Here is a 14,802-nt window from a genome sequence, read left to right on the forward strand (position 1 = left end):
GGTACTGGGGGTCAAGCAATTAAGTTCTAGGGCTCAAGGCATTTTTTATACTTGCATTACTGATGTGGCAAGCTGAGATGTGCCAGGGCTATGAACTGCCAAGCCTAGAGGTGCCAGGGGCTCAGGCTCTGGAAGCTCTGGCACAAATTTAACCACGGCCTGCACCCTGCTTTTGCAGTGGGGGAAGCTGCTCTGGCAGTGAGTGCGTTCTGGATTCGGGCACAGGCGCTTCCCTGTTTTGAATGCGCTTGCAGACTATTACGGTGCATCGCTCCCTGGCAGTGGACTGCCTCTGAGGAGTCTCCCCAGTCTCTCTGGCAACGGAAGGGGGCGATTACAATGAGGGGCTGGGTGGCTGGTGTCCCCCCTGCTTTTTTTGGGGGGGGGGCTGCTCTTGCAACGCTGGTTTGCATGCAGGTGCACCTTCTCTTGCAAGGCACCGAGGCTATTGCAATGGATGGGGGGGTGGAGCTGCAGGGGAATGGCTCCTCCCGGTGCATGCAATGGGGGGGGGGCTGGTTTGCATGCACCTGCATCCCACCCCCCGCAGGCAGGCGGCTCAGCTCGGCCCGCGCCCCTCCCCCCTAGGCCCAGGCTGGAGGCAGGGCTTTGCAAAAGCGCGCCCCCCCTTTCCCGCAGGGAGCCGGGGGGCAACGGGAGGCGCATGCGCGGTAGCCGGGTGCCGCGTAGCCCCCCCCACCCTGGGAGCCCATGACGTCAGGCGGGCAGAGGCGGCGCGAGCTCCATCAGGCGGCAGCAGCGGTAACAGCAGCGTCTCCCCCATCGCTGCACCCGCCACCCGGGAGGGGCCGGAGCCGGAGCCGCTGCCTCTCTCTGGAACCGGAGGGGACCCCCCCGTGCCCCCCACCCCCGCCAGAAGCCGCGGGGGGTCGCTGCCTGTGCCCTGGCTCGCGCTTAGCTCCTTGCACGGGGGGGGGGCTGCTGCTGCAAACGCAAACCCCTCTCTTTGCAAAGCAGGGCTGAGACCCCCCCACCCCGCTCTGTCCTTTCCCCAGCCTTGCTGCTGCTGCTGGCCGCTCTCCCCTTCTGGGCTGGGAGAGGAGGCGGAGGCGGAGGAGGGGGGGGCTCTTTCCTCCTTCCCCTATTTGTGTTGGATGGTGGTGGAAGGGCTGAGCACTCCCCCCCCGTGGAGGAAGGGGAGACGGAGCGCAGGAGAGGAGGTGAAGCGGCTGCGAGCCTGCCCGGCCGTGTCTAGCGAGAGCCCGGCTCTCCCAGGCTCGCCCAGCCATGCTGGCCCCCGGGGCAGAGGTGCTGGCGGCGACCCTGCTGATCTCGTTGGGATTTTTGCACACGCTGGCCGGGATCGGGCCCATCTCTGCCCTTGACGGTGAGTTGAAGTCTCTCCCTCTTTGCACTCTTTACCCCCCCCCATCTCTTTCATGCTTCTGCCTTTCTTCCATCCTAGGGATGTTTGGAGCGTCCAGGGGAATCCGTTTGGACTAGTCTGAGCTATGGCCCCGCTTGCCACCGGCTCTCCCCACTCAACACCTCTCTGGTGCCCTGCATTTCTTTGGGGGTGTTTCTTGTGGCAGAGGCTGAAGCTGAAGGGGGTGTGGTTGGGTTTGGGGATTTTGCTATATTGTTTTGCAGTTTGCATGATTTCCCCCCCCCCACCTTTGAAACAAAGCCCTACACTTCTGGTCCATTTCTGGATCCCCCCTTGCGGGTGGGGGAGAAAGAGGGGTCTTGCGTGTGTGCATTCTGCAGACTGTCTGCGATTTTCATCTGGCATAACAATATTGAGGCCCCCCCCCCCGTCTATTGCTTTTACTGCCTGTGGGATTCTGTACCTTCAACTTGTTTATGGGTTGACTTTTTTTTTTTTTTTTTTTTTTTTAAATTCTGAACTCAGCGTAAACTCCTGCCAGGACTCCATGGCATATGTCAGTCTCTTCAGAACGGTCAATCCGGAGGATAACCCCTTGAGTGGACATCTTGCTTTGCAAATGCTACTCCCCTCTCTCTGTGTTTTGTAGGGACTTTCTCTTCAATTAGAAAAAAAATGCACTCCTGCAACAACTTATGCCCGGAGAAAACATGACGATGCTTCAAAACGGCTGTAGCTGCTTTTTACAAAAAATATGGAGGGCAAAGGGATGTGTTGGAAAAACTCCTGGTTGCGCTGGTATTTGGATCCTTGGTGATCTGTGGCTTGCGCTGTTCTTTCATAGAAATGGTTGCTGTGTATTTCCAACACAACTGCTTTGGCTGTTTCCTTTCTGGTTTCTATAAATCCAGGCGGCGGTGCGGACTGACTTCAGTGAGCTCTTGTGTGTCTGATCTCTTCTGGATTGCAGTCTCGCTTGATCCAATGATATCTGCATCATTGGCCTTCTGGTTCTATCCCAAGTCTGGTTTCTTTGCAGGTGGTGGAAAATGTAACTCATTCCTTTTGGCTCTGAGCAGCTGCTCTAGGGAGGTGAGGATAAAGGGTAGAATCCACAAGTAGATGCAATTAAAAAAAAGGGGGGGGGTCAGATATCAATATTTAATTGGTTCTCCTAAAGCTGCATTTCAAAGCTCTGTTGCTCTGGGCTAAATCTGATGGATCTCAGTGTGGATCATCAGAGAGCAACTAGATAGTGCAGGAATCTACATTCCAAACGGCATCTGCAAAATCAATGCTATGTTTTTCCTCCCCTCCTCCAAGCGACAGAGACTGCAGTGCACTGCTGAAGCGTGACATGGCATATACCAGAGGCAGCAAGGTAGAGGTTAATGGTGATGGTCTCTGAAAAAAGCAGGACTTTCTTGGCAAGAGGGGGGACAATATAAGAACCCTGTGAAAAAACCAGCCGTGGCCCTAGCAGGGCGAAGGGGTCGGTTTCTTTGCTCGGCTGACATGGAAGTTGGGCATGGCGAAGTGTAGAATTGAGGAAGCGTGCGCCTGTCATATTTAGCTTGAGTGGCAGAAGAAAAAATCTGAGATTTCCAGGGAAATGTGTCTCCCCCCCCCCCCCCCCCGAGTCTTGTCTCCTGGGAAATCACTGCCAGGAAATAATTTTTTTCCCACCTTTTTTCTTTTAAAATACTAATATTTTTTGCCTGGAATCAAAGTTCAAAAGTAGGAGGCTTGCAAATAAGCATGGCCGGTAGGAGTAAATAAGCCAAACCTGTCAGTTTGTTCCATAAAATGGATTGTTTCCTTCCATATTGCATGAGTCATGACTTCAGGTCTTGCAGGCTCAGATTCTGAAGTGTCAAAAATTCCATTTTGTGGCCTGTGATTGTCCTGGCAAGGACAGGGTAAGGATCCTGGGGAGAGAAAGTATTTCCTGAGCGGATCGTCCATCCTTACCTTCTCGTCTAGACAACTGACTTGTTTTGTTTTAAGCAGGGCATGTCTCATTTTTTTGCTGTATCCCATCTGCATGCTGGGTATGTTAGCAAGTGGCCCTTGGCACTTGCTGAACTTGGAAGGGGTGGTAGAATTGGCCAAACGCAGAGCTAACAGCAGAGAGAAGCTGCCCAGAGCCACTGACTTTAATGCATTTGATTTAATTTTGCCTTTTTCTTTTTTTTTTGCTTGAAAAACGCACTTCTCTGCTAACTTTGCAATTTTCTTCTGGTGCAGCCCTCTCCCAAAATAATAGTGGCCGTTGCCATTGTGGAAAGGAAAGACCGAGAGCTGTTTTGAGGGTTGAGGTGTTGTGTTTTTCTGCTTTCTGCTCCCCCAGGGAATGGGGCAATTTTATAATTGTTTTACACATAGACAAAGGAAGATTTATCGCCGCATACTTTATAGGAGGGCACTCAGGCACGAGGAGAGGCAGTGGCTTGCCCAGGGGGTTAGTAACAAAGCTGGGGATCAAACCTGCAGTTCCCTGACTGCGAACCCCAAATCTATCTTCTGAATGATTAGAATTCAGCCTGACTGGATGGTGGGAAAATAAATGCCAGAGCTCCAAATCCAGTGTTTTCCACTCGGCAGGCCCAGTGAAGTTAACGGGATTGTGCTGGGTGGGAACGAGCACAGAATAGGGCCCTCAATGAATACTGGGGCTGGCTGTGTTTTCAATGCAAGGATCCTCTCTCAGCGTGACTGAAACTGACCGACATAGCTACAGGGGATGAGTGAGAGCCATGTGTCCGTTTCTCTGGGGAGCCAAGCCACTAGTTACTGCTGCCATGAACGTTGCATGAAACTGGGGGTTTATTAGGCATCCTGCACTGATAAGGATTTGGCCTTGGGTGCTTGAGCTTGCAACCAAAGGCCACGCCTCAGTACGGCAGAGGAGGGGGTGTGCAGCTGGTGGGGTGTGGGCAAAGGGAATATGAAGAGGAGAAAGAATTGTGGCCCTTCTACTAACTAGCTCTTACCTGCTGCTTTTCTCCCATAAATCTCAAAGTACCTTAGAAAAGAGGTCAATATCCTTATCCCCATTTTACGGGTGGGGAAACTGAGGCAAGGTGAGGTGAAGGGGCGTACACTGGAAGGAGAGCCAGACCCGGCTCTCCAGAGTCCCAGGTCACTGTTTCCCCTGTAGTCACACTGCTACCTCTGTAATCCGAGGGCTGCACGTAGTGTGGGTCGCTTTGGGGAGCGCTCTGGCCTCACCTAACCACGTCTCGCCTGTGAAAGGATGAGCCAGCCCCAGGGATCCTGAGCTGTGCAGAACTGCCCTGAACTTCAGTGTGGGGCTTTGCGCCAAAAGGAGCGAATGGGCTCAATGCAAAGTCCAGTTGATGTACTGAGGGAATGGCTTTTTCGATCCTCTAGTCTGTGCCTGTTGTTGGAGTCCTTCCCTCCCCCCTGTCCTGAGAAGCCCGACTTGGTTTTGCCTAGGAGCAAGATTTTGCTGAAATCTTGGCCCTTTGTGGAACGGTTTGATAGAGATCGGAAATAGCTGTGGTCAAAAATGGCTGGTGTCGCTGCTCCTGATGCTTTGGTGGTCTGGTGCATCTCATCAGTTCCATCCAGGGGCTAATCTACGCTCTCCGAGCCCTCTAAAAAGCCACCTCCACGAGGGGCGCGGTTCCCAGCACTGGGGCACTGTCTATCTACGGCTCTGAAATGTGCTGCGCTCGGGGGGGGTGTTTTTTCACACCCCGAGCGAGAACGTTGCAGCACTGTAAATTGCCAGTGTAGGCAAGCCCTGGGTGGTGCGTGCATGTTCCACTGGGATGGTGTATTTACCAGGACGTGTTTTTGCATGCCAGGCCATAATTGATGCTCTGAGAGCCACCCCAGGTTCAGCGGAGGTAAAGCACCAGGATCTGGAACAGTTGTGGGGCGGAGAGTTCAGAGCTATTCTGTGGGTTACGGTAGCGCTTAGGGGACCCAGCTAAGGCGAGGCTCTGTTGTGCCCATTCAGCACCGAGCGCAGTGAGGGGGTCTCTGTCCTGAAGCGCTGGCAGTCTGAACTGGGGGAGAAAGGAAGGAATTCTAAACCCTGTTCACAGAGCAGGAACTGAGGTATAAGGAGATTAAGGTCTAGATTTTTTTTCCAAAGTGACGAGTGGTTTTGGGATGCTGCAATTCTGGGGCCAACCCCAGCTTGAGGCTCCTGAATGGGGTCCGATTTCCCAGGGGGCAGGTTCCTGGCACTCTCTGAAAACCAGGGGGCAGGACAGGACTCAGTTGAAGTGCCCAGAATATCTCCTCCTGCATAGCTGGAGGATTTGCCCCTGGCAGCTAAAAGCACAAACCCAGCTAGCTTCTGGCCCCAGCAGACTGGCCGGTGGCTTAATAAGTCACCCCCCCTGTACTTGTTGTGTCGTTAACCCCTGGGTGGGGTTCAGATGCATTCTGTTTATTCCAAGCCACTGATTTCCCATGGACTCTGACTCACAAGTGCTTGGGGTGGGGGTGGGGGGGTGTTTGGCACCGCGGAGCCGTGTTCTCCAGCAGGTGTTACAGTTGCCTGCGGATGCAATACGCCACCCCGTGCCCCCTTGGATTTTCGGGCAGGTTGGAGGTGTGCTAATGGGGACAGAGGCATTTCCAGGGGGATTGACCGGGAGGGACCTGTTTTCAAAGGCAGTTCTCCCTCCTGTTCCATGCAAGTTGGCAGCACAGGGCGTCTTCACATCAAGTACCCCAATGGAATGTGGACGCGAGCTGCTCCCCACCAAACTCTGGGGTCTCAAGTCATCTTCTGTAGGAGGAAATTCCATTGGCTCCTTCTTTCCATTCCTCCTCCGTCCTCTCTCGTTTCTCCTCCCCTCTCCAGGTGGCTTTGAGGCTGGGATCAGGGCCCCCTTGTACTAGCCCCATATGCATGTAAGAGAGGCAGTCCCTGTTCCACGGAGTTTGCAATCAGACCCTGACCCTGCAAAGGTTTTTATGCATGTGCCTACCGTGGCATGTGCATGTAGCTCCATCATTGTTTGTGCTCCGACGGAAGGGCCAAGCATCAGCCTTTGCAAGTCTGTTTCCGTTGGGGTTTTGTCCTGCCACCCGTCACCGTTGTATCTGGGCCCCTTCCTTGTAAGATCAGTAGCAGTAGCGAAGTCCCTAGTGAATGAGTGGAGCTTCTGGCACTTTTGGGGGTGAAAACTCTGCTTTCAGGAAGGGTTTTTTTTATTTTGATTTTTTTCTAGATTTTTCTTTAGGGCAGAGATTAGTGGGAAGGAAGTTTCCAGGCTAATAACATGTGTTTCTTTCCTCTCTCCCGCCCTATTTCACTTCCTGTTTTTTCTTGCCACCTTCCCCCCCCCCCCCTTTCCATTCCTGGCTCTTTCTCTTCCCTCTTTTTATGCCTTTTCAGGACTCTGCGGAGTTCACGAACTAGGAAGCAAAAGGAAACTCCTGTCCTGGCTGCTCTTTCCTAAGAGTGATGAAAAACAAAACCAGCTCAGTCTGTTTCCTTGTGCATCAAATCCCTTGGCACCTGGAACCTCCTTTGCAGAGGGCAATCGACGCAGTTCTATAATCTTAACTGGCTTCCTCTTTTCAGCCAGCTAGAGCTGTTCTGTGGCTGGTCCTGGCTGGTGCTGCTTCCTTTGGCATTTTCACCTGGTTGCAGCTGATGGCTGGGTGTTTAGATGCATTTGTCAGCCAGCAGCAGGAGCGTTCAGGAGGAGAATATCTTGGTTTAGCAGAGAGAGGTCACCCACCATTATCCTGCAGGAGTGTTGTGCCTACATGGGGCGTGCTGGTGTCGGTTCAGTTCCCAGCTCTACCGCTTCCCTGCTGTGTGATCTCGGGCAACTTCCTTACCCTTTTGTGCCTCAGTTTCCCCCCCCAGCCCTTGAGCTCTTTGGGTGTGGGGTTGCCCCTTACTCTGTGTCTTTGTAGCACCTGGCGGGATGGGGTTCTGATCTCAGTTGGTGCTAGCGAAATACATGTGACAGCGCCGGGAAGGCTGGTTTCAAAGGGCTCGTTCCTCTGGAGTGACAGCTTTTGCAAATGAAATGGTCGAGTCCTGGTTTCCCGGAGCCGAGCATGTTGAGGAAAACTCCATCCCTGCCCTGGCGCTGAGCCTCTGCCGTGCCGCCCTTCACCCTCCCGCGCCCGCTGGGCAGCCCATCTCTTGCTGTGGAGGGATCAAGAGGGAAGCGTTTACCTGTCTTTGTTTCAACATCCGCTGAGGTCCTCGGGCTTTTCGTCGGGCTAAGAGGGAACCTGTGGCCGAGTGGCGTAGGATCTGGCTTTGGGGACGGAGCTGGAGGGTAAGGATGGCCCAGTGGTTAGCTCCTTGGCTTAGGAAGTGGGTGACCCAGGTTCAGTTCCCTGTTCCACTTATCAAGTGCCCGTGTGACCTTGAGCGATTGGCTCAGTTCTGTCCCCGTCCGCTGGAAGGGGGGACAATGTTTTGATAACCGTGCATTGTGATCTACTGATGAAAGTGCTATAAAAGAAATCGGCATGTGGCTAGAACCCAGAAGTCCTGACTTGTCCTTCATCACGCTGGGAATAGAACCCAGGCGTCCTGTTCCCCAGCCCCTTCCTGCTCTACCCCCTGAGCCCTCCTGTCCTCTCAGGGCCGGGATGGGCTCGGCGAGCCGTGCCCCAGGTTCTCTCATGGAACGTGGATGGCGGGAGAGCAGAATCAGCTGGGCTTTGAGTGGGGCAGGGGGGACGTTGCTGGAGCTCGCTGCCGGGCTAGGCCAAACCTTTGAACCAAGAAATCCCACGTGAGAGGCAAGCTGTGGAGGCCGGGAGGAGCCGAACGGATGTAACCAGCCTGGCCCATCCAAGTATGCAGCGGTGCATCGTGTGATAGTGCTAAGAGCACGGCCTGGAGCAAGACAGGTAGTTCGAAATAGGGCTGCGTCCACATAAGCCTTAAAGCGGGGTCGCTCCTCCTGGAACAGTCCAGAGCGGATTAATTAAAGCAGGATAAGACGACTGATAATTCTGGGGGAACAAAATAGCTTCTGGATTTGGGTGCAAGGCAGGCTGGGCCGAGAAAACGGTAGCACTTGCAAATGCTGGCTGAGATCACGGCCCCGTTGCGCCAGGCACTGAACAGACGGGAGCAAGAGACGGTCCCTGCCATGGACGCCTTGTACTACAGACAGCCCTTCCTTTCTCTCCCATGGCACAGCTGAGAAGGACCCTGGAGAGATGAGGGTCTGGATTTTGCCGTGAGTGGCATTCCCAAGGCCTGTCGTGTGAACCTGGCTAGAAGTATCCACATGGAGCGTTCTGAAAATCTGGGACTTATTTACGTGTCTCGGGGGTGCGGGAGCTGAACACGTGGTTCCAGTTGTGGGTGCTAGCTGGGAATCCACCTTTCCTCAGAACTGGGATGTTCCAGGTAGCAGCAGCTGCTTTCGCCGCTGGCTCCTGGTAGCCGAGCTACAGAATGAATTGTGCAAGAGAAGATGAAAGTCCTGGGACATCTCATTGCCAAACCTTTCATGAGATCGCAGCTTTCTAGGGGCCGCAGAGGCTAGGACCTTGTGCAAGAGCGAAAATCCTGCCTCGTGGGGAAGAGTTGCGAAATCCCCTGAATGCTGATCCTCTCTTTAAATGCCCTCCGTCCGGGCTCCTGATGCAGTTTGCAACTTTGGGCTGTGAAAAAAAGAAATATTGTCCCGACCCCCTTTTATTTTAAAAGGAGAGTGAATCCGCAAAGCTCCCATGTGCTGTGGACCTGCCCTCGCCGCCTTCTGATGGTAGAATATAGAGTGCGAGAGAATTGTGGTTCACGAGTTAACACAAGGCCTGTGACGGGGTTACAGGCGAGAGAAGTGTGAATCTGTGATCTCTTTGGAAAGAGGAGGGGGGTGATAAGAGTCGTGAGCAAACCAGAGCTGTGAATCGTCTGTTGTAATATTCTGCAGTGTTCCCGGGGGAAGGGCATCTTCGTGATTTAAGTGGGGTAGGACTTGGAGCTAGGTTCAAGTGCTACCTCTGCCACAGGTTCCCTAGGTGACTTTGCCTGCTCTGTGCCTCAGTTTCCCCTCCTGCTGTACCTCTGTCTTGTCTGTTTAGCCTGTAAGCGCTTCAGGGCAGGGGACTATCTTTTGCTGTCTGTGTGTCCAGCAGCCTTTCCCCCTCTCCCCCTGGCCTTGGTAGGGGTCTAGGCGCTATTATAATAGAAATAATCGATATTAGAAGTAAAAATTTTAAAGGCACCCGGTCAACATAATAATTGTGCCGAGAATGAACTTGCTGTTGAGTGTAGCACCTGCGATCGCTAGGCAAGACAGAGATGAGGGGTTATTTTCCAGAGCGTTTACTTTTTGCAGCATGCAGTGCTTCTGATGTAGTCAGTTTCACATCTCTTTCCCCTCCCGCCCCCCAAGTCAGCCACTTCCCCTCTTAATTGTGTGGCACTTTCATTAGCCACAGGGGCAGGGAACGGCCCTGTTTGTATCGTGTCCAGCCCTGATCTCGTTGGCCTCATGGTGGTCGTGGACTAAGAAAGTCGAGAAATTTGCACTTGGGACTAGGATCCTGGACTCCTGGGTTCTCCTCGCCGCCTACTACACTGATTTACTTTGCTGCAGAGTTGCATCTTTTCTATGCCTCTCTTTATTCACTTGTGAACGTGGGTTAATGCCCCTCGCTTCCTGGTGCGATGAGGGTGATTTTTTACCAAGGGCTTTAATGATGAGGCGTGTTAAGTGTTGTTAACCTGGTGCAAAGGGTTACTGGGGAACCAGGATGAATGTAGGCAGAATTTTGATCTCTCGGAGCCTGCGGGATTGTCTCTGGAGGGAATCCTCATCGCTTGGGGATGTTTCAAACCAGGCTGGACAAAATGCAGAAGGGAACCGTCCTGCAGTGGCAGGCAGATGAGGCTAGCTGACCTATGAGAACTCCTCTCTCTGCTTTCGGTGGTTCTCCGGTGATAAACCGATCCCCAAAGAATCCCCTTTCTCCCGTGCAGTGTGCCGTCTCTCCACTTGCTCTCGTTCCAGTCGGTCACAGCATAAACCCGCTGCCACTTGTTCGCCGATTCGAATGACATCCTGTTTATTTTAGTATTTCCTGTTTCGAGTTGATCCTGGAGTCTGGGGGGAGCTCTGTATTTAGCCGGTCAGGAAGAGGATGGAGGGAGAGAGCAGAAGGATGCAAAGTTCTGTTGAATTAAGGGCACCCCTCTGTTATCATTGTGAAAGCGATTACAATTCGAAGATGCCAGTGGAACAAAGGATCAATGAAGTAACCTTTGCAGGCACTGGTTTTTCCTCTGACCGGTGGATAATTGAATTGACCATTGTCCTGTGCACGCTGTTACTGATGCAGATGCTGGCTGTGTAGTGGGGAGGGTCTGGAAAGGGGTGTAACTTGCTTTTGCTGACAGATGGACTCTGGCAGTGGTGCATAGTGGAACAACCACTGGGACAGAGCTCAGAAAAGCTGGGTTCTATTTGTGGCTCTGGCCTGCTAGGTGACCTGGGGCAAGTTGTGTCCCCGCTCTGTCTCTCGGTTTTCCCGTCTGTGAAATGGGGAATAACGCTCCTGACTTGCTCTGTAAAGCACTGGGAGATCTACTGATGGAAAAAGCTAGTTGACAATAATCCTACTGGGTCTCCCTCTCTTGTCTCGAATGGCCTCGAGGGAATATTTGCCAGAGCCCAAAACGGGGTTGGGTGGGATCTATCTCTAGCAGTGGTTTTTTAACCTTTTTTTTTCATTTGCAGACCCCTAAATATTTGTGCGTGGTGATGCGGAGCCCTTTGGAAATCCTTAGACCTAGTCTGTGGACGCCTGGTTGAAAACCACGGCTCTGTGGGGCCCGTCTGGTCCCCGTTACCAGGCATCTCTGAGCAGCATCCACTCTGCAGTGTATTTATCCCCAGAACCCGCGGGGAGGCAGGGCAGCGCTGCTGTCCCCATGGCAGAGAGCAGAGGCTCAGGATCGTGCAAGGAGCTTGGGTTACAGCCGGGCGTGAAACCAAGATCTGCCATGCCCTAGCCACGGAGCATCCTTCCTCATCTCTGCCTCTACAAGAATCTCCCCCGACCCTATAGACGGATGTCAGATTTCAGAGTAGCAGCTGTGTTAGTCTGTATTCGCAAAAAGAGAAGGAATACTTGTGGCACCTTGGAGACTAACAAATTTATTTGAGCAAAAGCTTTCTTGAGCTACAGCTCACTATCTCTTGAATGGATGCTCTGACTGGCAAAAGGTTTAAGCTGCGGGCTGCAATTCACTTCTTGTGCACTAGGCTTTCACCACTGGTTGCACGAGGGCTGAATTTTCACCAACATGGGAGGAGGAAGAACCGCAGGCAGCCAGAGCTGTGGGCAGGATGTGTTACAGGCTGTGTGAAAACGCAGCCCTGCCCTGGCAGGAATGCGAGGCTGGCTTGCCATGGAGCAGTTATACTGGGATGCGTCCGCTACTCCCTTGCACCTTTGGGCTGGCCTTGAGCCGTGTGTTAGGGGACGGGGCAAGTTGAATCACGCTGCCCCGCCCAGGGCTGAGCTTCCAGTGAAGTTAGCAGCTGCTCATTGGCACGAGGTCGGTCTCTCGCACCCCCTACGTGTCTTCCCTAGGCTGCTCATTTATCCATGCAGCCGGGTTGCCTCTGTGCCCGCCTTGCAGGTGCAATGGCATTGGGAATGGGTGGCGCTGGATTGTTTCTGCCACTGGCCTTTCTGGGGCCAGGGGGCTCTGCCTCAGTGGGGGGGAATCCTGTTGCCTGCTGCCACGATGGGCGCTTGGTGCTGTTTTTTCTTTTCGTGCCTGTATGGGCATTGTGTTTGGATTTCCCATATTTGGAAAATCAGGGGGGCCCAATCCTGGGCTGGTGGAAAGTGGGGCAGCTCCCCCATCTGGCTTGGGTTTACTCCATCTGAGGAGCTGGCATTTTGAGTCTGAAGCGAAATTTTCCGGAGACTGAAGCAGGCTGGAGAGAAAATCGGCTTTTAGAGATTCCCAGTGGCTTCCCAACTCGCCCTGTTAACCAGGAGTCTCCGCAGCTTGGTGCACGAACCTGCTCCTCCCCAGATGCTCACCCAGATGTTGTCTGCTGACAAGAGCATGCATCAGGCTGCTTTGCTTGCCACAGAGGATGGAAGATCTTAGATCTCTGTGTGCCTGAGGCAGGGTGCAGTGCCTTGATTGGCCAGCCGAGACCCCACCAGTGGCTCATGTCTGTGTGTGCTCCCCTCCTTTCCCTGGGCCTGGAGCTCCCAGCACCAAAGGGATCCCTTCCTGTTTCGTTCATCGTGCCCTGGAAGTTAGCTTGCCGTGCAAAGTCTGGAGTGCGGACTGTGTCGGAGACATGCATGAGCCAGCCTTGCATGCTGCACTGCAGGGCAAGGCTGTCCTCTGGCTTATCTCCCCAGGTCTTCAGGCAAGGGCTGTCTTTCTTTTTAGTATTATTATTATTAAGGTACATTGCAGTGGCCTCTGTTGAGAGTGGGGATCTGTCCTGCTGGGTGCTGCACGGGCACAGAGTGAGAGACAGTCCTTGCCCCACATGGAGGGGAAACTGAGGCACAAAGCGTGGCAGTGGTTTGCCCAACACTATAGGGGACAGGAGACGTAGAAATACATAGATCTGTTTTGCATCCTGCTGAGTGTTCTGTTTAATAATAAGTGTTGGAGGAAGCTTTGTCTGAGTGGATAGAACAGGGAGGGGGATGTGGATTTGGGACCTCTGGGAACCATTCTCAGGTTTGCCTTGGACTGTATGTAGGAAGAATGAGGCCGTACAGCAACACTGGGATGCTCGCTATTGATTTCACCTTCTGGAGGACTTTACAAATGGGCCAAGTAGCATAACAAGCCATGGTCCTCTGGCACTTCGCAGCCCACTATTCTGAATGCTGGGCTTATTTGGAGCCCCCTGTGGAGATGGCTGTGGAATCTGGATCCCTATTGTCCTGAAATGGAGAATCCCCGTGAGCAGCATAGGGCCCGTGACACACAGTTGAACAATTCCGATCCTTTCCAAGAGGGGGCAGTCAGACATACGCAGCCCTGCCAGCACACAATAGTTCCCTGTACGCTCTCCGGGTCTGGCAGGGTCGGGCTCTGCAGGGGCTCAGTTGAATCAGTCTGGAAGTGCAGAACGTTGTCAGCGGAACAGACAAGATGGTCGTGCTTTGAGTGAGCTCATCTCTGTCCCCTCCTTCGTGTCAGACCCACTCCCGGTGCAGAATCTCTCTGGCTCCATGGCAGAGGGTTGGGGAGGAATGGAGAGATCTGGGTTCTAGTCCTGCCCCAACCCAATAAACTGGCAGCTGTGCATTTTCTTTAGGACTACCTGGCTGTGTCTGAGAGGCAGGCTGGCCCCATGGTGACCTGTACTGCAGTAGCGGTGTGGGGGAACTCCAGTTCTGGACCAGCACCCCATCATCCTGGGCATGGTGCATTATTTATTGGGTGTATTCTGGGAGCACTTTGCAGCTCTGGTCCCAGACCAGGGCCCAGTGTGGGTAGGTGCTTTACAGACACAAAATGAAAAAACACTCCCTGCTCGAAGGAGGGTTTAGCCTGGGACTCCAAATCTGATTCAGTCCATCGCAAACCCCCTGTGGCAATTCAAGTTAGCCGCTCTATGCCTCAGTTTCCCCATCTGTAAAACGGGATATAATAGCCGTGTTGCATGGGGGAGTTGTGAGGATAACTTCTGGAAAGATTTTGCGGTGCCCTGCTCCTATGTTGATGGGGCATCCCGAAACCTTGGAGAGGGTTATTGATCTGCTGAATTGTGTGTGTTGTAGATTTCCTCCAAAGAAGTGCATTGAGATGATCTCTTTGCAACTTACGACCATTTGTTTTTTGCACAAGCCAGTACAAGATGAATGCCGAGCTATTTACAGGTCCGTTTTTGCTGTTGACTTAACTTTTCAGTCACTTATGTTAATGTACCTTGGCAGCTGGCTCCAGGCAGCGGCAAATACTTTCGATGTTACAATTCAGCTGAAACTTGTTGGTTTTTTTTGTTCCCTGCCTCCTCTTAAAAAATAAATAAATAAGGCGGGTTGGTTTCCAGAGCTGGCTTGCTGGGTCCTATCCCATTGCATAAGGATTCCTTCTTCCATGCGCCCGGCCGTTTCTTACGCTAAATATAGATTACAGCGTACCTCTTCGCCAGAGAAACCGAACAGCCTGACTCCAGTCCTGCAAACACTTCAATTTCCTAGTGCTGCTACTCGCATGTTTAAGGTGAAACACCGGCTTACCTGGTAGTCAGCCTGAAGTCCTTCATTCAAATGAATTCTGCTGGGTTAGAGGCTAGGAGCCCCCAGTCTTGGAGCAGGACCCCATTGTGCCAGGCGCCCGTGCAAACGCAGAACAAAAGATGGTCCAGGCCTCAAGGAGCGTGGGGGAGGGGTGTGGGGCAAGTGTTTGTTTTTGTAAATTTAAAATCGGGTGCAAAGGATGGACATGCATGAATTGCACTCAACAAAGGAGAACCTAC

At 52.9% G+C, this 14,802-nt stretch overlaps 1 protein-coding gene across 1 annotated transcript in view; it reads left to right on the plus strand.

Annotated features, from left to right (window-relative positions):
- The first annotated feature begins 778 nt into the window (after nucleotides 1-778).
- LRP1 (LDL receptor related protein 1) overlaps nucleotides 779-14,802 on the plus strand; it is a 175,457-nt gene continuing 161,433 nt past the window's right edge. The window contains 1 exon segment of the mRNA XM_038378412.2: nucleotides 779-1,348. Coding sequence (XP_038234340.1) covers nucleotides 1,249-1,348 — 100 coding nt within the window. The 5' untranslated portion in view covers nucleotides 779-1,248.

Source organism: Dermochelys coriacea, chromosome 20 (genome assembly GCF_009764565.3).
Source record: "Dermochelys coriacea isolate rDerCor1 chromosome 20, rDerCor1.pri.v4, whole genome shotgun sequence".
Taxonomy (NCBI): Eukaryota; Metazoa; Chordata; order Testudines; family Dermochelyidae; genus Dermochelys; species Dermochelys coriacea.